The 24,263-nt window shown below is 35.4% G+C and overlaps 1 protein-coding gene across 1 annotated transcript; it reads right to left on the reverse strand.

The window, feature by feature from the left end:
• Positions 1-8,076: 8,076 nt before the first annotated feature.
• On the reverse strand, positions 8,077-23,589 carry slc39a4 (solute carrier family 39 member 4). The gene is made up of 12 exons (XM_052584344.1): positions 23,208-23,589; positions 20,824-21,135; positions 19,253-19,457; positions 19,010-19,155; positions 17,294-17,465; positions 15,860-16,032; positions 14,435-14,608; positions 14,259-14,354; positions 13,451-13,505; positions 13,157-13,309; positions 8,836-9,023; positions 8,077-8,741 (listed from the first exon to the last, which is right to left on the reverse strand). The coding sequence occupies exons 1-12, from the start codon at positions 23,406-23,408 to the stop codon at positions 8,613-8,615; spliced, it is 2,004 nt and encodes a 667-aa protein (XP_052440304.1). The 5' UTR covers positions 23,409-23,589; the 3' UTR covers positions 8,077-8,612.
• Positions 23,590-24,263: the final 674 nt, after the last annotated feature.

A 24,263-nucleotide genomic window follows, 5' to 3' on the forward strand; every position in this document is an offset into this window, starting at 1 on the left:
GTAATAACAATAATAATAATAATAATAATAATAATAATAATAATAATAATTATTGCTACATACATAAAATGTAAAAAGCTCTTTTTTAAAAACTTGGCTTACATAAATTTTTACGTATGCCATGTCGCATCATTAAACTAGCATTTAACAATGGACAAAAGGTTTTTTGTTTTTTTTTCTAACCTATGGTTCTCTAACCATAAATGCTACTGTAATTTGCCCCCTGACTAAGCATTTAAAGAATTTAGTAGAAGCATTTAAATAATCCCGTGAATGCACTTAAAGAATGCAGTATCGAATCGTTATAATCAAATCGAATTGAATTTAATTGTGAATCGAATCGAATTGAATCGTTCTAAATTTGCAAAAATCGTTCTTGAATCGAATCGAAAACCTATGAATCGTAATCGAATCGAATCGCTGCCTTGCCAAAGATTCACAGCCCTAATGGGGAGTTTCCCTTGCAGCCAGCCTCTAGTGGCCAGTTGATGAATTACAGTTTAAGTCACTTACGTATGGGCTTTACGACAAAGAGTGGGAGCTTGCTGCTTGGGTAAATGTGATGCTGTAGCATTCTCGGATTGTAATAATTACTGTAATAATGAATGAGTCAGTCTCGATATATTTTAGTTTTAAGACGAGTTCAGACTGCACAATTTTAGCCCTGATTTTTGCTTGCCGACATGTTTTGAGAAATCGCAGACAAATGCCCAAAATCACAGGCAAATCGGTGCTAGTGTGCGTGAGCAAAGAAGCGATCTGAGAGAATCGACCGACAAGTCGCCGACGCTCGAGAGATATTTGGCATGCCGCCAAATGATTTCTAGGCTGGGCTACAGCAATGCTCTTCTGGCTGGACTTCCATCAAGCACAATCAAACCTCTACAAATGATTCAGAATGCAGCGGCATGACTGGGCTTCAAAGAACCCAAAAGAGCCCATGTTACACTTCTTTTTATCTCCTTGCACTGACTACCGATTTAGGCAGTGTTGAGTACTCGAGACTCGGACTCGGTCTTGGACTCGGTCTCGAGACCGTATTTTAATGGTCTCGGTCTTGTCATGGACTCGTGTGCATTTTGACTCGGTATTGACTCGGACTCGAACATATTAGGAATCGGACTTATGCCCGAGTCCACTCGAGTCCCAATCAAAATATTTCATGATTATTACTGTATGTTAATGTTTATTTAAATTGATGTATGTTTGAGACATCCAATGACTGGTGATTTTCTTTTGACGTGAGACGTTAGGCCAGCGACACACTGGATGTGTGGCGTAAGCGTCTCAGCTGCGTGGCGTGTCTGTTTTTAATTCGGCTCCCATGTTAACAGGTTAGAGCTTGCAGACTGCCTGCGTGAGACGCGCATCCCAGGCGCAGCTCGAGCCGCGCGGAAAACCCGTGCATGCTAGAAATAGAACCGACGCCTATTTTCCACGCGACACCCGTGCATGTTGGAAGCGTTTCCAGGCAAAATATACTAGGAAAATATGTTTATATGTCATTTTGTACACAAATACATATTAATTCATGATATTTGTGTACAAAATGATCAATATTTTGATATTTGAAAGTCTATAGGTTGGCATGAATTCAGATATAAATGTAATTTAAAAAATAAATTAATAATGAACGATTTTCAAATATTGCACCTGTCAAACATACTCTATACTGTTAACGGTGTCCTATCAGTAGGTGTGTTAAACAAAAAAAAAAAAAAAAAAAAAAGTTGATGTTGTCATGAAGACAAGAGCCTGGTCTGTCGGCGGTCTCCCTTTATGTCTCCTACAGCAGCAGCAGCGCGCCAGCGCCGCGTCAGACACGCTTCTGGTGTGTAAACACAGAAAACGCGAAGCAGCCGCCACGCTTCTGGCACGCAGTAGAGACCCCACGCAGCCAGTGTGTCACCGGCCTTAAGTTACCCTCCTGCCATCCGCCTGTAGTGATCCCGCTTTCCAGAAAGCCACATTGCTACATTATTTCTCTCAACTGTGTTATTTTTACAAAGTAGGACAAAATGGTCACAGAAAAAAAAACAAATATTGTTTAATTAAATTATATAATGAATACAGACACAGACTGACTGTCTCAAAACTAAACATCTCCCCCCAAAAACATGTATGACAGAATGCATTGAACTTATATGGCATTTGATCCAGCTTTCTTCCCCTGGCACATACACACTTTTGCATGAAATTTTCCTGGACAGTCAGTCGGTTCTTGTGTGTATGCCCTCCGTAACTAAAAAAAACTTGGACTAGTGTGTATTTTACCCTGCATTAAAACGCACCATCCAGGTAAATTAGCATTAGATTAGAAAGTGATAAAATGGTAACTGTTGTCAGTCCCCGCTTCCTCTGCACCAGTAGAGTGTTTTTAGTCGGGGTGGATTGATCATGAGACCACATCGTGCTTGGTTGGATAGCAGGATGTCTCCTCACTTATTTTTTTGAAAAGTAATTATGCCCATCTGTAATCTTCACAACATCTAAAGTGCACATAATCCAAGACATTGTAAGGATATTAGCAGTCATTAGTTAAGCTTCAAGGTTAAAAGTTATGTAAAAGCTGTTACAGTTGAACATTTACAGGTATAGTGGTACAGTAATGTTATGTGTACTAGAAAGGTTATATGGATGTGTATAGTGGTACAACGATGTTATGTGAAAATGAGCACTTAATATTGACAAGTTACAATTCATAATACTAATAAAATTACCTTTACACCACATACTATGTGGCCCTTTTACCCTTTATTGTTTCCACCAAACATTTTACATATTCTTGAAGATTTCTTGTGGTCTTGTCAAAGATCCAATCTCTCTGGTCTCGGTTTTGACTCGGACTCGACCCTTTCTGAACTCGGTCTTGACTCGGACTCGACCCTTTCTGAACTCGGTCTTGACTCGGACTCGACCCTCTCTGGACTCGATCTGGACTCGGACTCGAATGAGCTGGTCTCGACTACAACACTGGATTTAGGCTCGCATCAAGATCAAGACATTGATGCTTGCAGAACAGCCACAGACTCAGCACCCACCTACTTCCACACACTATTACAAATCTCCAGAAATCAGCTTGTGAGCGAAAACCTGGTGATGTCATCACAGAGAGGCTCAAAATCACTTTCCAGAACATTCTCTTTCACCATTCCTGGGTGGTGGAATGATCTTCCCTCTCCTATCTGAAGTGACTAATCCTTGAAAATTTTCAAGCGACAAGCTGACAACTCATCTCTTTCGAAACTACTTGACCAGCATAAAAAAATAATATGATTTGTCTTCCTCTTTATTTATTCCTTCTCTTTCTAGCTTGTACTTATTTGAACAGTGTATAAAACGTATTACAAGCACTTCATGTGTCTGTTTGCCTCTTTAAGAAGAATGGTTATATGTATCCCCCAACTGTAAGTCACTTTGGATAAAAGTGTCTGCAAAATGACTAAAGCTAAATGAAAAACACAAGAAAATCTAATAAAGTTTAATGCTGAATGATTACTGGTCTGTTCTCTGATTGATGTCATGATTACACAAGTGTGTTTATGGTGTGCTGTGATTCTGAGAAGAGTCAGACTCACTGATTGTGAAATTACAAATATTAACACTCATCCTCCTCTTCTATCATCCTACTGAAACTTTAAAGGACTTAAAGGAAGCAAGAGGCAAGAACGACTAAACAAACTCCAATGATCCACGGCAGCTGGACATTCACTTCAACTGTCAAAGAAAAACAAAGAGTTTTAATTGATTTATATTTGTGAAAAAATGATATGTAATACTAATAATGAAGTGATCTTATGAAACCATCGATAAACTTTGACCAACCAGTTCAATATGAAACAAACAAACATCATCATCAGGGTTAACAATTCTCACGCATCTGGCTTGACACTCATGCTGTCAGTAATAATCTCACGCTTAAGTCCAAGCATGAGTGCATCATTTAGAAATCGAGTGAACAAAATAGTAAATCGAGGGAACGCAATAGTAATCGTGTGCACGTTTTAGTACAGTGAGGGAACGAATTAGTAAATCGTGCACACGATTTAGTCTAATATTTTTTTCCTGCATGTCATGTGTGGGGCTCCGTACAATTCTAAGTCTAATTCTAACTTTTATTTCTAGACTTAAAAATATAGTGATTCATAAAGGTTCCTGAGTGTTAACCCATTTAATCCCAAATTTTTCCCAGACATGAAAATATACAAATGATGTGTCATCAGTAACCCTTTGAAATAATCAATAATTATTTTTTGAAATTATTTTGGAAAAGTGAGTGAAAAAAATTGTTTTATGTTCGGTCATAATTGTGACCGATGGGATAATGTGTGTACTGAAATAACATATTTCTCCAGTCATAAAAATGGTTTGATATCTAGATAGCTATTTTAAACAGTTTGATCACATTCTAGGGTTACTATTATGCATAAAAAACTTATGTGACCATCTATTGTGACCATCAGCATGTTTATTAAGAATGACCAGTATGTGCACTTACACTATCTGTACACTAGAGAGAAGCATTGTGTTATTCACTATATGAAATGATCTCCACATGCATTCAGAATGTGAATGTCAAACATTTCTAAACACTTCGATCCAAAGATCACTTTTATAATCCAGATTATAGATTTATGCAGGTTATGCAAAGTTACTGCAGTCATTTAAAAACCGGCGCATGTCTGAGGTGATTAGATGTTTCATGTGACTGTAGTTTAGTTTGGGCTTTGCTCAGGCCTTAATTAGAACTGCACATACATCAATTAACCAAATCCAAAAGCATATGATAAATTAGTCCACATATTTTATTGTGCCAAGACTTTGGAAGGAGGCTTGCACTTTGGATAGTACAAACTGACAGATAATAAGGATGCAGTTTGAACTGACTATTTATGCACTGCAACCACTTTTTATTTCTATCCTTCTCTTTTCCTTCATTTGATTGACACTTCTTTACCTGCTTATGCTTGTGTTTTTCAGAAAATCACTTCTGAAAGACATTAGTGGGTGGGAAAAAATTGATTAATCATGTAAACAAATCAGAAATAGTCCAATTCATTTTCCCTTTTTATTTCCCTGTTGCCATGCCTCAGACTAGATGGCATAAAACACATTCAACAGTGCAATGGAATGAGGGAAATTCTGTTGTTTGCTCTCACTATCAGCTTAAACGAATATTTGCAGTCGTTTTTCATTCACTATCTGTTGTTTATGAAGTTGTTGAAATGGTGATTATATATTAACCCTTAAAGAAACAAATGTAGTGTTAACAAATGTCAACTGCATCCAAACAGCAGATTTGAAGTGCAAATGATTATTATTTTTCCATCCAGGGTTATGCTCTATTCACAACTCAGAGGTTTCACAATTTGATAGAAATTTCTGAGTTCATACAGAGATATTTGATGGCAGGTGTTGGTTAATCTGAGTACAGTTTGATCAGAGATCATTTCTAAAACTTTAGAGAGATTATATGTGAGGTTACTAGGGTCTTTTTCTCAGGAAAAACAACTGAGAAGCAGGAGCTCAGTTTCTTCTTCAGTATTTCTTAACGAATGTCTAAGAAAACAGTAAAAGGACAAATTTTTCATTTAAAATAATTTTCTGATTAGCTCCTGACTAATTGAAGACTTGAAGCGAGTGAACCCTGTGTGAGATTGATGTCTGTTTTACATTAATCAGTCTTCTGAAAGCTTTCTATTCGCAGTGCTGTGGGTAAGTCAGAATCAGAGTTTCTCTGTTGTCTGTCTATGCATCTTATGTCATGAACATACAGAATTGACCTCTACTGCAATTGACACGAGGTTTATGATGTACGATAAGATTTACAGGGTTTAGAAGATGGTGAACTTTGTTCATTCTTACAGAACAGGCCAAAAAGAACAGCTGACATGCAAATGTAGCTTAGAACTGGCAATTAATATTGAATAAAGAGGGTATAATCTATCTATCTATCTATCTATGTATCTATCTATCTATCTATCTATCTATCTATCTATCTATCTATCTATCTATCTATCTATCTATCTATCTGTCTGTCTATCTGTCTGTCTGTCTCTCTGTCTGTATATTTCTGTCTGTCTTTCTGACTGTCTGTCTGTCTCAGTTTGTCTGTCTCTGTCTGTCTATCTGACTGTCTGTCTGTCTGTCTCTGTCTGTCTATCTGACTGTCTGTCTGTCTGTCTCTGTCTGTCTATCTGACTGTCTGTCTGTCTGTCTCTGTCTGTCTATCTGTCTGTCTGTCTCTGTCTGTCTATCTGTCTCTCTGTCTCTGTCTGTATATCTGACTGTCTGTCTGTCTCTGTCTGTCTCTGTCTGTCTATCTGTCTGTCTGTCTCTCTGTCTCTGTCTGTCTATCTGACTCTCTGTCTGTCTGTCTGTCTGTCTCTGTCTGTCTATCTGACTGTCTGTCTGTCTGTCTGTCTCTGTCTGTCTATCTGTCTGTCTGTCTCTCTGTCTCTGTATGTCTATCTGACTGTCTGTCTGTCTGTCTGTCAATTCAATTCAATTCAATTCATATTGCTTTATTGGCATGACATACAAAGGTACATATTGCCAAAGCATTGTACATAGCAGAATAGAAACAAACAAAACAAAAATTCATATATATCCATAAGAAAAAAAAAAAAAAAAATAGAATAAAATACATGCAAAATAAATCTATATACATTTTCATAAACATTGATGGTACTTATAATGTAGATGTGTTCACTCTTTACCTCTTAGTTTGTGGCATTTGTAAATATAATGTGCTACCACAGAGGAAGCAGGTCCTTCACCAAGTAATATTTTTAATTTTTCATGTTCACTGAGTGACTGGAACTCAGGAGTGTTGTGCTGTATTTGACTGTACAGTGAGTCTCTCAGAGATGTGTATTTGTCACAGTGGAGGAGGAAGTGCTCCTCCGTCTCAACTGATCCTGATCTACACTCGTCACAGACTCGCTCTTCTCTGGGTAACCAGCTCTTTCTGTGTCGTCCTCTCTCTATGGCCAGCTGGTGGTCACTCAGTCTGTACTTGGTCAGTAACTGTCTGTGTGTTATATTCCTGACTGAGAGCAGATAGTCAGCCATACTGTACTCTCTGTTGAGTTTCAGATAACACTGGAGGCGACTTTGCTCTTTGGTTTGTTCTTTCCAATACTGTATGTATGTCTCCTTCTCTTCATTCATAATCTCTTTGATTCTTCTATGTTTTTCAGGATTGGTGATATCGAGTGCTTTGTTAGTTAGCTCTGATACCATTACACAAAGATTACTTTGAGCACTCTTTTTTTGTGTTTTTAATGCTTTATAATGAAGAGAATCTTCTGAACTAGAGTTTAAGTGGATCCTGTCTCTCTCTCTGTCTGTCTGTCTGTCTCTGTCTGTATATCTGACTGTCTGTCTCTCTGTCTCTGTCTGTCTATCCGACTGTCTGTCTGTGTCTGTCTATCTCTCTGTCTCTGTCTGTCTATCTGACTGTCTGTCTCTGTCTCTCTGTCTGTCTGTCTGTCTATCTGACTGTCTGTCTCTGTCTCTCTGACTGTCTGTCTCTCTGTCTGTCTGTCTGTCTGTCTGACCGTCTGTCTGTCTGTATGATGTCTATTCATATTGTATAGTCAGATGGATAATCATATATTCTATTGTTCATCCATCCATGCATCTATACTTTCATCTGTATGTTTATGCATCCATCTGTTTATTTATCAATCCATCATGTCTATTGTTAAATACATATATTAACAGAAGTTTCCTGTGGTTTGCAGATGACACCCTGTATTTAAATACACCTGATGAGTAAAGGCTGTCTTAGCATGTAATTGTCCTGTGGTTCTGCTGAGTGACTTGAGGTTTTGAGGTGTGGTTCAGTTCAGTAATGCCAGATAAACCAGGTGAACCCAATGTTTAGAGTTTGACCTGAGGACAACATTATAGCTTATATCACCACACACACACACACAAACACACACTCAGTATGCTGACTAGACTGCTCACGGCTTGCGTTATGTTTATGAATTCATAGGGGTTTTCTTCATGCAGTATGAATACTCTATATGTGATAACTAGAAATGAATGACCCTGGAAGACAAATATGACATTTAGTATTTGTTTGGATTTATATACAGATTTTATTTCTACAAAACACATCAGAAGTTCTTAAAGGGATAGTTCATCCAAAAATGAAAATTATTTTGAAAAAGCAGAATTGAATCACTGACACTATCAACATAGACAGAGCCAATACCTTTAAAAATATATTATAAAAAAAATAAAGTACAGAAATATCCTATATGCATTTACTAATATAAAATAAACATTTAAATTCAAAGACAGTAGCTACATTAAAAGCATTACATCTCATCTAGAGTGAACTGAATTATTGATTCATGTTGATGAATGAGAAAGAATGTGCAATTTGTAGAAAATGTGCAAAAGTTTTCTGTGCCTTAAGGTGCACAAAGTTGATTTTAAACTGCAGGCTTTTCCATTTAAGTGTAATTTAAAAACACTAAAAATATTCCATATGAAAACACATAGAGCTGCTTTGATTGCACATATTTCATACATTCCAGCAGTTACACAGACAGATATATAGGATCAAGGCACAAATAAAAACAAATGCTACCTATTCACAGCCCTATTTGGTCTTCATAAATGGACAAGAGCAGCAAAATGCCCCAACCGCTCAAAAGTCCCAGATTCTGCAGGAAAAATATCAGCCAAGGTCTTTTAGTGTCCACGTGAACCAGGGAAGGAAGCTGGAAGACAAAAACAGAGTTAAATCACTCTGTTCACAGCTTGATAATGCGGTTATGTGAGAAAACATTTTCCACTGAATAGATTGTAACGTACCATATCTGCCAGACCAACATACAGAAAGAGGCCGGCGGTGACAGCCGAAATCCACTCCTTAGCAAACGTTTCAGTGGAGACAGACAGAGCGATGTACAGACCGATGAAGGAGGTGAGAGAGCTGCCCACATTCAGCAGAAGAGCCCACTTGACTGACAAACCACAGTGCAACAGGATCGCAAAATCACCTGAGACCAGAGAAAATATATTCAGATGAAGCACATAGGAAAGAAGAATCACTGTGGAGATTTCTGTTATTAAACAAATGGAGACTTTTGCTGAGGTTCTCAGCTTCTCAGAATGAACTCTTAAGAAACTTTGAACCAAGAAAACCAAGCCTTAAATATACACAGAAATAAATGTAATGAATCCAAAATAAGCTCCTTTCCCAAAAATTATGAAAATGTGTAATTACTTTCTTTTTTTGGAGTGAAATGTGACTCAGGTAGTGCTTAACAGTTTTAGTAAAAGATTTTTGATTGGCTGATGAAGATAAATTTAAAAATATAAATTAAGTAAATGCAAATCAATTTGACCATTAAACCATAAAAATTTTACAAATCAAAATTCATTCATTGAGTTTAGTTATTTTAGTGCCCTTTGATTTAATATTAAAGTATTTGTTAATATTTTGATTTTTTTTCTGTTACGTTTTAGTTATGATTTAGTTATTATTAAATATGTCTATAGTTTTTTTTTTGTCAAATTTAAGTTTTTTATTTTATTTTATTTAGTTAATTTTATTTTACTACTTCAACTTTAAATAAAATCTTTTTTTTACTGAAATATATATGAACCATAATTTAGCAGAATAGTTAATTTACATTTTTTTGTACATTTAAGTTTTAGTTAACAATGATAACTGTGGTTGAATGATTAATAATTGAAAATGAATCTTTTACTTTCATAGAGAGGCGTGTAAATGTATTTCCTTGTTCGACAGGAGAAGCACACCACAGGACTTATCAGTCTCTTCATTCTGTGTTCTCATGAGAGCAAATATGTATGTGCAGAAAGCATGAGGCAATTCTAATCTAGTGGGGTGTGGTTATGAATGTTTTATGAACTCAGGTGTCAAAGGTGTCTAATCTGTGTTTATCTCATGACTCACACCAGGAAACATGAAGAGATTCTACAGAAACCACTGTTTTCACAAAGTCCTTCAGCAGTGACTATCAGCTAGTCAGCGCTTCTATATATAGAACCAGTAGTGTTGCCAGAAAAGAGACTCTCGGTGTGCATATGAAAATCTGGGTGTGCCACATTTATTGTCAGATTACTGTGCAAAATTATGGGATAGTATTTTTGTCACACTGCTTCCGTCAAACCATACTCCTAGTGTTAATTTGCAAGTCGTGTCAAAATGTAGTTAATTGTTGAATGTAATAATTTTCTTCCAAATACGATAAATTTGAACTTTAGCTATTTCATTTTGTTTATTTTTCATTACAATTTATTCACTTTAAATAAATTATAATATATAATTATAGGATTAAAATGAATTGTAGTTGCTCAATATAGAGCTTTTTTTCATGTTTTTGTAATGTCTGGGAAGCCAGAATGCGCATGCATCAACAGAAACATTTATTAGCTGAACACTGTTTTTTTACGTGCCATTTATAGCAAGCCATATTACAGATGATATTACAGATGCTTTGTCAGATTTAAGTTGAAGCGCGTGCCGAACCGTGTGTGGTGAACCGAACTGTTTGGTTTTTTTATTTCAGCAAACAGTGCCATCCCTATTACCTCAATAATCAATCAATTACAGGCCTAAAACAATCATGCCCGAGCAGACGGATATTAGTACATCTCATCACACCGGCACCCGCGTCTAAATCAGTTGTATGGTCTGGTTTTCAGTCTAAAACAGTTGTGTCAAGTATAAATGTCTCGTCTGTTTCGGGAGGTGCGCGCGCAGTCAGCGGAGGCTCGCACCTTTTTTTCTCAGATTTTGAAAAATCTTCGCGATCGACTTAAAATGCTTCCAAGATCGACTTGTCGACCGCGATCGACGGGTTGGTGACTCCAGATATAGCGACCAACTTTTTTTGAGCAAGCATTGATTATGCTTGGCACAGTCTCAATTTGTGGGAGGCATGTATTGGGCTTCAAACGCTGTACGCGCACGCGCTACGCGGGACGGGTGGTCACCCTACCTGGCACACCTTTAGAGTGTGTCCACCTTTGTGTGTGGGTCCATGTACATGCTGAATCGACAGGTAAAAAAAAAGCCTCAAGTCCAAATATTCATTTATCACCAATCACCTGTTTGACAAACACTTCCTGCTAAGATGTCCAGATCTGAATTTAAAAAAATCTCAAACATGCTCCGAAGTGCCGATCTGAATCAACCGAGTCGCGAACATGCCCCGAAGTGCCGATCTGAATCAACCGAGTCGCGAACATGCCCCGAAGTGCCGATCTGAATCAACCGAGTCGCGAACAGGCTCCGAAGTGCCGATCTGAATAAACCGAGTTGCCAACAGGCAGGGGCGTAGCCATCTTTTCAGAAGTGAGGGGGACATATACATACACACATTACAATATAATATAAAACATTACAATAGAACATTTTTGTAATCTATAACCTACCAGTCAACAGTTTATGAACAGTAAGATTTTTAATGTTTTTAAAGAAGTCTCTTCTGTTCACCAAGCCTGCATTTATTTGATCCAAAGTACAGTAAAAGTTTTAAAAGTTTTTACTATTTAAAATAACTATTTTCTATTTGAAAATATTTTAAATGTAATTTATTCCTGTGATCAAAGGTGAATGTTCATTCATTACATCATTACTCCAGTTTTCAGTGAAATCAAATCATTCTAATAGGCTGATTTGCTGATTATCAATATTTAAAACATGAGTACATTTTTTTTTCAGCATTCTTTGATGAATAGAAGGATCCAAAGATCAGCATATATGTGAAATAAAAAGCCTTTTCAACATTATACAGTATATCATTCAAAAATATAGATTTATTTTGGAAAATAAATTATAGATATGAATACTTTTATTTAGCAAGCTTTAAAATCTCAATAAATAACATTTTGAAATATATTCAAATAGAAAACAGTTATTTTAAATAGTCTAGTAAATATATTTAAGTTCACTGTTTTGCTGTAGTTTGGATCAAATAAATGCAGGCTAGGTGAACAGAAGAGACTTGACTGGTAGTGGATACTATAGGGAACTTTAATTGTTCTCTTATTTCTAGCTTTTAATTTGCTTAGAAATCTATAACTGCTTGACAACAACAAATAATAATGATTTTTTTAAATATACAAACACTTATTTATCACATAATAAGGCAGAATAGTCTCTATACTGTAATAAATCTATGTCAGTTAGCACTGTTTTGTTGATATACTTTATTTATCACCTGCTGGAGATTACTTGAAAAACCATATATTGTCCCCATCGTATATTATATGTCTTCGTGTTTCCAAAAGTTTCTGTTCTTCTGTCAAAACAACTGTTTCCATATAGCAATAGCTGGACGCTGTTGCCCATATTAGGAGTTTCCTGATATGACTTTTCTGCTCGAGAGCGCGCTCCGGCTTCGAGGATGAATGAAACACACACTGCACGAGTGTTTAGCGCTTCTGGGTCCGAATAAAATATCAGGTAATGCGCAGACTATCCTGTCTCTTTGAGTTTAAATCTATATTTATTTACACCAGCTCTTGAAAACATCTATGCGAACACATTTGACTGAAAAAGTGCGGGGGACGAATTTCCATGATATTAAAAGTGTGGGGGGGGGGGGGGGGGGGAGACACATTCAGGCTCTGAAGTTCCGATCTGAATCAACCGAGTCTCCCACACACACACACACACACAGACACACACACACACACACATACAGCAGCACAACTATTTTAAACACTGATAGTCAGAAGTGTTTCTGGAGCAGCAGATCATCATATTACACTGATTTCATGTGACACTGAAGACTGGAGTAATGATGCTAACAATACAGCTGCGCATCACAGAAATAAATGATAATTTAACATATATTACAATTGAAAACAGTTATTTTAATTTATAATAATATCTCACAATATTACTGCTTTTCGTGTGTTTCTGAAAGCTAAATAGAAAAATGCTATGTAGTACATGATAACATTGAACTCTATCTTTGGATGAAGTTCTTCATACTGCAGAACATTCCAAATCTCTTATTTCCATGACAACACTCCCTATACTGTATGTGCAGCAGACAGCAAGGCAGCTCCCTGTGTGTTGTAGTTCATGTGTGTGTGTGTGTGTGTGAGTAATTGTCTATATTTAATGTCAATCAAGCACAGAGATGCTCACCTAACTCATGCGGCAGCTCGTGACAGAGCACAGCCAGAGACGTGGCCAGACCGGACCGCCACGAGATGGAGAACGCCGCACCGATCGCCAGACCGTCCGCAAAGTTATGGATGCCGTCTCCAATGGTGATCATATAGGGAAGCAAACGCTGCTCTGAGGGAGAAGAGAAGAGAAGACAACTGTGAAACTTTTACCAGTGGCCTGATGGGATATAATACTGTCACTAAAGAGCTCATTTGACTCTCTTAGACATGTTTTAGTAATATATCATTAACTCCTAGTGTGTATAATCACCTCTTTTGGGGCCAACAGGTTCTGGGAAGGACTTCTCATTTATTTCAGCTTCCACCTACAAAAAATGAAATTTTAAATTAATTAAATATTATTCATAAACTAGTGATGCAAGACATCCCATAGAACTAACAAACACGGTAGATAACTACAAATATTCAGATAATATTTAAGCATCTACAAAATTATTATACAGTTTTATTTAAATACAATTTTAACAATTACATTTAAAATAATAAAATATCAACATTCCTGGTAAATTTCCAAAAAAGTTATTTTAAGCTTCACATGTGTTACTTCAAATGTCTGAACAGAGTTATTATTGTAAAATAGGACAAAAAAATAAAGCCATAATATAGTAATACAACTTATTTTATTAATTATTTTAGTTACTATTAAAGCAATATATATGCATATACATTTATATATTTATATTATTACATTTTATATTATATATAAATATATTTAATAAATAAACATTTTTCTTAAATGTATACATGCATGTGTTTTTATTTGTATATGCATAATAAATATACTGTACACAGTACACTCATATATGATATAAACAAAACTTTTATTTTGAATGTGATTAATCGTGATTAATCATTTGACCACACTAGTTTATATATATATATATATATATATATATATATATATATATATATATATATAAAAACTGTACTCGTAACTACAATCATAAATCAGCAGTTAAAACACAAACACACCCCATCTGTATTAGTTTATTCATCACCAAAGACTCTTTTCTGCTTTTCTTGCTGTATAAAAGTAGATTTGGGTGTGATTTTCTCACCAGATCGGCCTGTGAGTTGGAGTGTTTGTTCTGTTTCTCTCGCTGGAACATCTGCAGGACTTTGCCGTGATCGCAGTGATGACCGTCAGACTCCTCCTGTGAGCACAGCATCATGTTAACAGTTGGGTATGCATTTATAATCGCCCCTGACCTCTCGAACGACACAAGAGACTCACTTCATCATGATTGTGATTATGATGTCCACCGCGAGTAATGATGGAGAAGATGCTTTCCATCAGGTAGAAGAAATAGATGCCTGCGATAAGCACCAGCAGTTTGTACACGTAGTCGTAGTTGTCCTCGGCGTGGTCGTGATCGTGTCCGTCCCCGTGAACGTGGAGGCCTAAGAACTGCACAGAGATGAAACCACATTAAAGCTGATTTCCCAGCAGCGCTGTGCAGTAATTCCTGTCTGCACTCAATAAGCCAGCTCTGTTTCTCTCAGCAATCTTGTTATTTTCAACTCAGGGTGGTGACACGGTGTGACGGCTGTAGTTATGTTGACACGGATCTAAACGGATGAGGGAAACGTGGGCGCTGTCTGAGCTCGGGGGAAATAACGGGTGCCAGGCCTGCCGCCGAGACCCATTCTGCCCCGTTAAACCAGAAAACTGAGCTTTTGGCAAAACTTGAGAAGATGCCCAGCAGAAGAGTGATCGCAGGGATGATGAAGGATAAAACTAAAACAGCAGCCTCTGTAAAAAGATGCAAGTTGCATGCAAAAGTCGACATGTCAGCAATATGATGTATGAAATTGACGCTCCTTTGCCCTTTATAAGTAATTCCAAGTTAAAGATTACCTTGTGTTTTGGCAGTGCCTCTCATGATTTAGGATGGAGTGTAATAAAATGTAATTATGATGAACACTTGGGGAAAGATTGAAAGTATTTTTCAAGAAGTTTCAGTGACAAAAGCTTTGGGGTCGGTAAAAAGTATGAAAAATAGTTTCTTTTTCTCACCAAGGCTGCATTTATTTGATCAAAAATACAGATATATTGTGAAATATTATCGCAATATAAAATAACGGTTTTCAATGTGAATATATAGTAAAATGTTTGTTTTTTCTGTGATGTGCAGCTGAATTTTCTTGATCTTCAGAAATCATTCTGATATGATGCATTACTGCTCCACAAACATTTCTGATTATTATCAATGTTGAAAACAAGGGAATATTCTTGTGGAAACTGTGATACTTTGTCATTTTTCAGGATTGTTCGATGAATAGAAAGTTGAAACGAGATCTTTTGTAACATTATACATGTCTTTACTGTCACTTTGGATCTAATGCATCCTTGCTGAATAAAAGAACACTTTAAAAACAAAAACAAATGTTCAAACCCAAAAGTTTGCTGGTAAAGTGTATATACAGATACATTCAAAAGAAAAGCTGAGGGATGTGATTTGTTCCATTCAGAGGCTCATCTTTTCCATTTATACTGTGTTTACTTATTCAACTATGTTTTTTTTGTGCTATTTTCTCAGTGGTTTGTAACAATAACAACTGCTTTGTAGCACAAATCCCTAAATGATGATTACAGTGAATGGGACGCGGAGAGCCAGCAGTTGTGTGTGTGTTGTGTTGAATGCGGGCGTTTTCTCACCGCGGGCAGCAGATGCAGAAGAGCGTCTCCCGTCAGAGATCCCACAGCCAGACTGATGCAGAACTGGATGCAGAGCTCGAACACTCGTGTGCACGCGGAGAACAGCAGCACCACGATCCCAAACATGGCCATCAGACAGATGATGAGGTTGGCCAGTGTGGCGTATCCATATCCTGCACACAAAGAGCTCATTCAGAGACTGTACACACACACACAACAACACACTCCTCCAGCAGAATGAAGGACAGCATTGTGCTTGAGGTATTCTCTTCTCCTCAAGGACGCATTCACACTGAGCTTCAGAAACCGTTACGGGAAATCATAGCAGAGTCAGGTTTGTTACGAGAAAACACTCTTCTCCTTTTCCCTGTTACGAGTTTGAATGTGTTTTTTTCCTTCTTTTTTTTTCTTCTGTGCAAAAAGTAAAAATACACACAGCCTTGTTAAATATAATATAATATAATATAATATAATATAATATAATATAATATAATATAATATAATATAATATAATATAATATAATATAATATAATATAATATTTTAGCAATAAAATCATTATTTTTCTTTCAAGAGATTAAATGAAGTGAAATCCTTAAATGTTTATATGGGCAAATTTCTAAGTCAAATGTGTCATTTAAAACAAACAAACAAACAAAATATTATATGCATCTTGTGTAAAAATAACTATATCTTAAGAGCAGATTTTAAGATTTTAAGATTTTTTTAACTTTGTTCATTAAAAAAAGGACATTTTACCAACTTCACAGCCATAGTACAAGGAAAATCTTTCTTTCATTACTTGAAAAAAATATGAAATGAAATAATGATGAATAAATGCAATGATAAATAATATTACAAACTTTTTTTTCTCACAACTTTTCGCATTTTCATTTAGTTTAACTTGATGTGCTAAAAATGCTACAACTGGAATAAAATGAATTAAAACTATATAGGCATATAAAAAATATTCATAAAAACTACTATAGTATCTCAAACAACAAACTGATGCATTCAATTTTTTTTCAATAAAATATTATTAAAAATATTATCAAAAATGTGCATTCTCAATAATATTTGTATTATTAACATTACTAATATTTTCTGTATTTTAAAGTGCCTGTAACAATATGTAAATTTATATTAAAAGAACATCTTTAAAAAAAAGTCTAATTGTCTTTAAGCAAAAGATAATAGTTTTCTTTGAGTGAGATGTAATATCATCCAATCACATTTATAAGCCATGTTTCAGGGAGAAGCCAATTTGCAATTTGAAAGCTTTGATTTTACGATTGTGTATTATTATGGTGGTTATTAACTTTTTTAAAAGAAGAAAGTTATCATTATATCAGTTATATATCATATCACTGAATCATATAATGATAAGATATAATGATATAATGATTATAAGAGTGCTATGTAACAGCTGACTCACTCTCGGCAGTGCTGAGTGAATCTGGGCTGACGGGTGTAGGACTGATCTCAGAACAGCCTCCGCTGAGGATCTGCTGAATCAGAGCAGGGCTGATCTGGGTGAACTGATCTCTGCTCAGCGATGAAGAGTTCAGCCGGTGAATCCTCAACAGGTCTCCAGCGCTGAAACAGGCCTGCGAGCGCAACAGAGTCCACACTGAGACATGCAAATGCACCAATGCATAAAACATATTTCCACATGAATATTTCATTTCACAGCACAGCGGCGCCGCTGCTCTGATAATCACGCTTCAAACACTCCTATTTACTGTTTGCTGAATTATTAATTCCACGCATGTCAGACGACAGGTCTTATTTGGACGCGGTGAGAGCTTAGAGAAATCGGAAATATTCATCATGATTAAAATGGTGGTCCGCACATGAACTCTTAATTTGGCTGTGATTATGACTGGGGACAGATGAAACGCGTATGTCACAACATCCATCAAGAGAAAGACACATCAGCAGCCGCTGACACTTCATGTTACAGGCCTCATAATCATTTCTCACGCAGCCACATGATTGCTCTCTTCGTCAAGTGCCACAGCTAAATGATTGGATTTCTGCGGCGTGCAAAGATTTCCCATGATGCCCCATAAAACTGTAGAATGCACAGGGAAAAAGACGTGTGCTTATGTTGCTGTAAGGTTTAACGAAGCACAGAATCAGGAACTAAAATTTGAATAATAGAAAGTGCAATGCAATTCGAAGGAATACAAGTATCCAAAACCCTTGTCCATAAAATCAAAGTTCATTTATAGCTATAACAGTCCCTTTGCTGAACAATGATCAAGATCAGTTATGTGTTAATTAAAGATCTGTTCAAGTTAATGCATGATTGATTACCACAACTTGTGAGTTCATGTAAAGTTAATCATTTAATAATGCTAGTAAATAAAAAGTAATGACATAGTAAAATAATAATTATTATATAATAATAATAAAGATTTACTAAAAAATATGTAAATATTTAATTTTATTTATTTTGTTATATTTAATTACACAATATTTTATTTGTTAACTTGCATTTCATGGAACCACCACTAATAATAATAATAGTGCTTAATTATTGCATGATTTATTAATGCAATATTTCCAAAACTAGGGTTTGTGAGTTGATGAAAAATTCATCATTTAAATGGCAAAAAGTTATATATAAAATAAAATAATAATTATGGAGAAAAAAAAAACATTTAAAATAAAAACTTGCTAAGAAATTATTTAAATATACACATTTTATTTGTTAATCCTTATTTATGTGACCATTAATAATATTGTAATATGAATGCATATAAATGTAATATAATGTATATTTACTATAATAAACATTAATAACATTTCCCCGTATTTAAAATACAACTATTGCATTTAAAATATGGGGGAATGTTATCAACCAAACGATTTTCTTCAAATCCCCTGAAATTTTAAGGTAATACATTTAATGATTTAATAGCTTAATGTAGAATAATTAATAATTTAACAACACACTCACATTTCTCTGATGTCAGTTAATGGTCACATGACACGCAAGTAAGAACAATCTCATATACATATATATAAATTATTCTACATTAAATTATTAAATCTTACATTGACTTATAATTTCAGAGGACTTGAAGAAAATCTTTTAGGTGAAAGTGGTTCATCTGACAGAAGTGTTTGGGAATCTCAGGATTACCGTGTCCCAGCTGTTGTTGGTCTGATGAGCATCTGTCTGACTCTGTCTGTGTGTCTCTGAGCTGTGCTGGTCATCATGGGCATCATGGTCATCATGGTCATGTTCCTCTCCACCCAGGTTTAAAGCCTTTAGAAGCCCCTCAAAATCTGAGCAGAATAATATGATCAAAATCACAACAGTTTATAGATTATACCCTGTATTCTCCCGATGCAGCACTATTGTAGGACTAGCAGACAGTCATACCATGAAGCGTGAGATTATCAGAGCCGTAATGGCTGAAGATGTAATCCAGGAAGTACTGCTGCTCCGGAAGGTGATGTGCTTTCATGCAGTCTCCCCGCAGAGCGTGATAGAGGACGTTTCCCATCACGGCGTCCAGCTCTGTGTGTGTGTGATCCCCGTGCTGATGACTGCTCTCTTCCAGGATGTCCTTCAGAGTGAGACAGGGCTGAGAAACAAACACAAGACAGATGTGGCCATCAGCGTCAAATGTCTATCACTTGTCAGTTTGCATTGCGTCTTGAGAGGTTTGTTTTCATTCTCAATGACAAAAGTCAAGTAGCAATTAGCCTTTGCATGCTTTGCTTTACAGATAACCGTGAGCATTCACTAAACAACATACAGTAGAGGTGACTAAACCTCATGCTGTCTTTTTTATATTTAGGGTCAAATTGACCCACGTTGGTTTCGTATGCAATTTGCCTAAATTTGTAGTTTAGTATTAAATTTCATATGCTCTCAGGTATTTCATATCTTTGTCTTTGTTTCAGTTTTTTTGTGTTTTTCAAAGTGTTACTAAATGGACACCTTTTCATTACTTTAAATAAAATAAAATAATAATAATAAAAATTTAATTTGCCAAAAAAGGCAACATTTAAATTTTTCATTTACTCCAAGTTGAATAAAATCACTAAAATAAATAATAATAAAATGGTAAAAATGACCTAAATACACAACAATACGACATTTACATATTTTTATGTTTAAAATTATCTGCAAAAAAATTCCAGATTTACAGAATGCAGAAGTCTCAGTTTTGAGTAAACTTTGAGTCTTAAATTACATAAATTCTCATGTATTTCATTTTTTGTCTTCGACAAGCTACGAAAAAAGGGTTTTCTGTTTTTTTCTTTCTTCAGTGTTCTTTCAAAGTGTTGATATCATTAATGCTGAAACATAAAAAATGTGTTACATTAAAGTAAAGAGAAAAGAAAATATAGAAGCTACAATTAAGGTTTTTTCCGGCTTTAGTGTCTTTCAGAAATGTTGATACAATTAACTAAAACTAAAACAATTTTAAAAAGCTGTTACTTGAAATAATAATAATAAAAAAAAATCAAATCAAAGTCAAAATTTTCATTTAGTTTAAAAACTAAAATAGCTAAAACTATATATAGGTAAATAAATCACATAAAAAATGACTAAAACATTACTAAAACAGATTTGTATGTTTAAAATGAGCTGCAGACACAAAACTGAGATCTCTTCAGGGTTTCAAAACTGAAACAGTGCATTTTCCTTGATTTTCCTTGAATTTTCCTGACATTTCAGTCTTTGACAAGCTACAATAAAGGTTTTCTGTTTGTGTGTGTGTTTTTATTTAGTATTTTTCAAAGTGTTGAGTCTTCTGTTGAAACTTCACATACACATTTGTGACCTTAAATGAGGAAAAAGGTAATCAAATTTCAAGAAGAAATAAATAGCAAATAAATAACAGTATTTCAAATCGTTTTCTAAATCAGGTGAGGGTCTAAATTAACCCTAACACAAGGAGAAGGATAACAAATCAAATGGCATCCTGAAAACCTGCTGACCTCATGTGTGTCAGGCTGATAGTATTTCTCCATCTCCAGAAACATCTTCTCCAGACCCTCAGATTCACTGATGTCTCCATGAGGAGGATGATCGCCGGTGCTGTTGTGGTCATGGTCGTGGCCATAGATCGTTTCGATGAAGTGAAGGGTCTCTTCTCCCCATCGGCCCTCCTGTATGACCCCGCAGGTCTCCAGAGGAGCACTGAGGAACAAACCACACGCTGGAGCCACGGTGAAGAAATCCTCCATCTGAAGCCCCTGAGAGCTGCTGAAGTTACTCAACAGCTGCGAGAGATGACCCACTGAAAGACACTACAGGCAGAAGAGAGAAAGGTCAGAGGTGAAATAATGACCGAATCTTAGATGAAAGACTTGTTTTAAAAGCAACAGTTTTGTATTTACATAAAAAAATACAGATAAAACCATAATTTTTTCATGCACTGGTCAATGTGAGGCTATTTTGCATCAATAACGTTTTTTTTTTTTCAGACTTGTGAAAAGAAAATATCAAAATACATAATTAACTGTTTATTAGAGTTTATCCATTTGCATCTGTAGTTTTCAATTACAATACATATTTTTAAAGGCCATAAGTATGTATATATATATATATATATATATATATATATATATATATATATATATATATATATATATATATATATATATATATATATATATATCATTTTTTATTTTTTTCAAAGTTAAAAAAATTTAATGTGTGTGTGTGTGTGTGTGTGTATATATATTTTATAAAGTTAAAAAAATGTAATGTATCATAAGTGCTTCAAAACTTGTTTTAATCTTCATGCAATAATCATGTAATAGTTGAATATATTTAAAATACAGGGAAATGCTATTAATGTTAATTTTAATATTAAATATATTTTTTTGTTCGAAGTTAAAAACATATTGTGTTTCATAAGTAACTTTCATAAGGAAAAATCTTAGTGATTTTTTCGTCAAAAACTGATTTCAGTCAGATTTTAATTTATTTTTCCCCATAAAACCATTGTTTGTAATTTCTAATTATTGCAATATATTTAATAACGTAGGACAATGTTATAGTGCAGACAGGGTAAGAGCCTTAGTTACTTATAAGGTTAAAGTCAAAGTCCAATCACATAAACACATTTTTCTAGTGCTTTCTGGTAATCAAGATGGTTATGCTGGTTTTGTGGAATAGTTTTATCAATACAATAAACCAAAACATAAGAAATTGAGACTAAACTCTACACAAATTAACTGATTTGATCTGAAAGGTAAACTCTGGTCAAGGGGAGAAAAACTATTTTTCACCCATAAATGTCAAGATGAAGATTTTTTTCTTCTTCTTGTTGTTTCATGAATTTTTTTTCATTTCATAATTGTTTGTCATTATAAGATATTAAATGACCAAGTTAATAAGGAATATTCTAGTAAGGTTCTCTCATAACTATGAACAAACATTCTTCCAGTAACATTAATAGAATGTTTGCTCAACATTATAGGTCTTTAAAAGTGTTCTTAAAACGGAAGCATTTTAGCTAGATGTTTATTTAACATTTTTAAAAAATGTTTTAGAAAATTCTGAGAACATTAAAAAATAACTTTCCATAATTTTTTGTAAAATTATGAAATATAATGTTTTAAAAACAATTAAAAAAATTATTCCAGAAATGTTTTATTTCATCAAGTTTATCTAATGTTTTTTTTTAATAACCTTCACAGAACATTCAAAAGTAACATTCCATGTTTGTAAAAAAATAATGGAATGTTTGCAAAGCTTTTGTATAACCGACAAAAAGTTTTAAAAACATTTTAAAATAAAAAAAGACATTCAAAAATAATTTGTTCTCATAATCTACTGGGAAGGTTAAAGAAACAGTACTAGAACATAGTTTTGATATCTGTGAACTCTCTCATACATTTTAAATACAGATAAAAGCCACGGGTCCGTGGTGTGACAACATGCCCCAATACCTGCTAAATGAACTGAATCTTTCATACTGGAAACACATTATTTGTCACACCACAGGATTACTTAAAATGTAAGTCAAAAAGAGATTAAAATTACGCAAAGACATCGGAACCGGTTACAAAACGAATTGTTCAACAATTAATCTGTTCAGCACAAGTAAAGAAGTTCATGAACGTGTTGCACTTATATAAAAGAGGCACTTTGACGGCACTGGTTCTTTATTTCTCTTCTTATGCGTGATTTAATCTCTCCAACCGTTCTTAATTTATATTTAAGAGATTTTATTTGTATATCGTTATGTTTTAAGCCACAAAACAGTGAATTAGGCGCCTGTTCTCCAGTCAGATTGGTTCTCTGAGCTGTAGCGCACGAGCCTTCGCTGGACCTCGACCTCTCCAAAAGTCCGCAAATACAGCGATCCTACCTTTCCACACGACACACCGGAGCACTGCACACGGTTCTCCAGCCGTTCAAACACCGAGACAAGCGCATCTTCTGTGAGGAACTCTTCACCTGGAGCCACCAAATCCACAACTTTCGCGTAAATCTCCTTTTTGTCGCCACGCGCGCCGATAAACGCGCACAGGCAGATGAAACACAGAACTAGAACACCTCTAGCCTCCATAACCGGTGTGTTTTATCCCGTTTTTCGGTATTGAGGGGGGCTTTCAGGTGAGATATGTCCGATAGACTGCGTGCAGACACAAAGCAGCTTTAGAGAGCCTCAGACGGGTGATACCTGCTCAGGTAGAAGCTCTTCTTGCCCTCTGATTGGTCACTTCTCCACCTGCACTCAAACACGTCTCATAAAGGAGGGAAGCCACTTCCGTTCACTTGCACTGAGGGGTTCGGACAGGGGCTGCCCGCTCTGGAGATCACATTTCAGGTCTTTTCAACACTTGCCCTATAGAAATAATCCCAAACATGTGATATTTAACACAAACAATGACAAAAAAAGAGCTGCAGCCTATTGAAATGCTGCACACCAATACATCTCCTCCCAGAATGGGCCTAATTTCAGGTCTGAGTCAAACTTCACTGAATGGAGGAACTATATATAGGCAAGATTGAGACACAATCCAAACTACTGCTATTAAAAACTATGACATTTTGGCTTTTAGAAAAAGTTTGCATAGATATAAGTCTGGATGATTTTTCCAACACAGAGCTGTTCATCCTGTTTGCACATCAGGATAAAAGAATAGACTGAAAAAATAATTCGTTTTCCCCCACAAATGTGGGGTTGCCATATTTGTTGTGGTTATTTTACACAAAACAGATTCCTATTGTGACAACTTACCCCAGACAGTGACAATAAGCCCTCCATAGATTCATTGTACTGTATGCACTTAAAAAAATTAAAATTAAAATTAACACTTCTGGTAATATCAAGAAAATCTTTAAAGTATTTAAGGTTTGTTTCTACAAAGGAATTGACTTTAAAATCTGTCTGGATAAGCAAGTCATAAAAAGCTGATAA

Source organism: Carassius gibelio, chromosome B19, assembly GCF_023724105.1.
Source record: "Carassius gibelio isolate Cgi1373 ecotype wild population from Czech Republic chromosome B19, carGib1.2-hapl.c, whole genome shotgun sequence".
NCBI classification, from domain to species: Eukaryota; Metazoa; Chordata; class Actinopteri; order Cypriniformes; family Cyprinidae; genus Carassius; species Carassius gibelio.

Coding starts and splice junctions, on each gene's coding strand:
- slc39a4 (XM_052584344.1), bottom strand. CDS start 23,408: ATGGAGGCTAGAGGTGTTCTAGTTCTGTGTTTCATCTGCCTGTGCGCG. Junction 21,136..23,207: donor CCGGTGTGTCGTGTGGAAAG/GTAGGATCGCTG, acceptor TTCTGCCTGTAG/TGTCTTTCAGTGGGTCATCT. Junction 8,742..8,835: donor ATGTTGGTCTGGCAGATATG/GTACGTTACAAT, acceptor TTTGTCTTCCAG/CTTCCTTCCCTGGTTCACGT.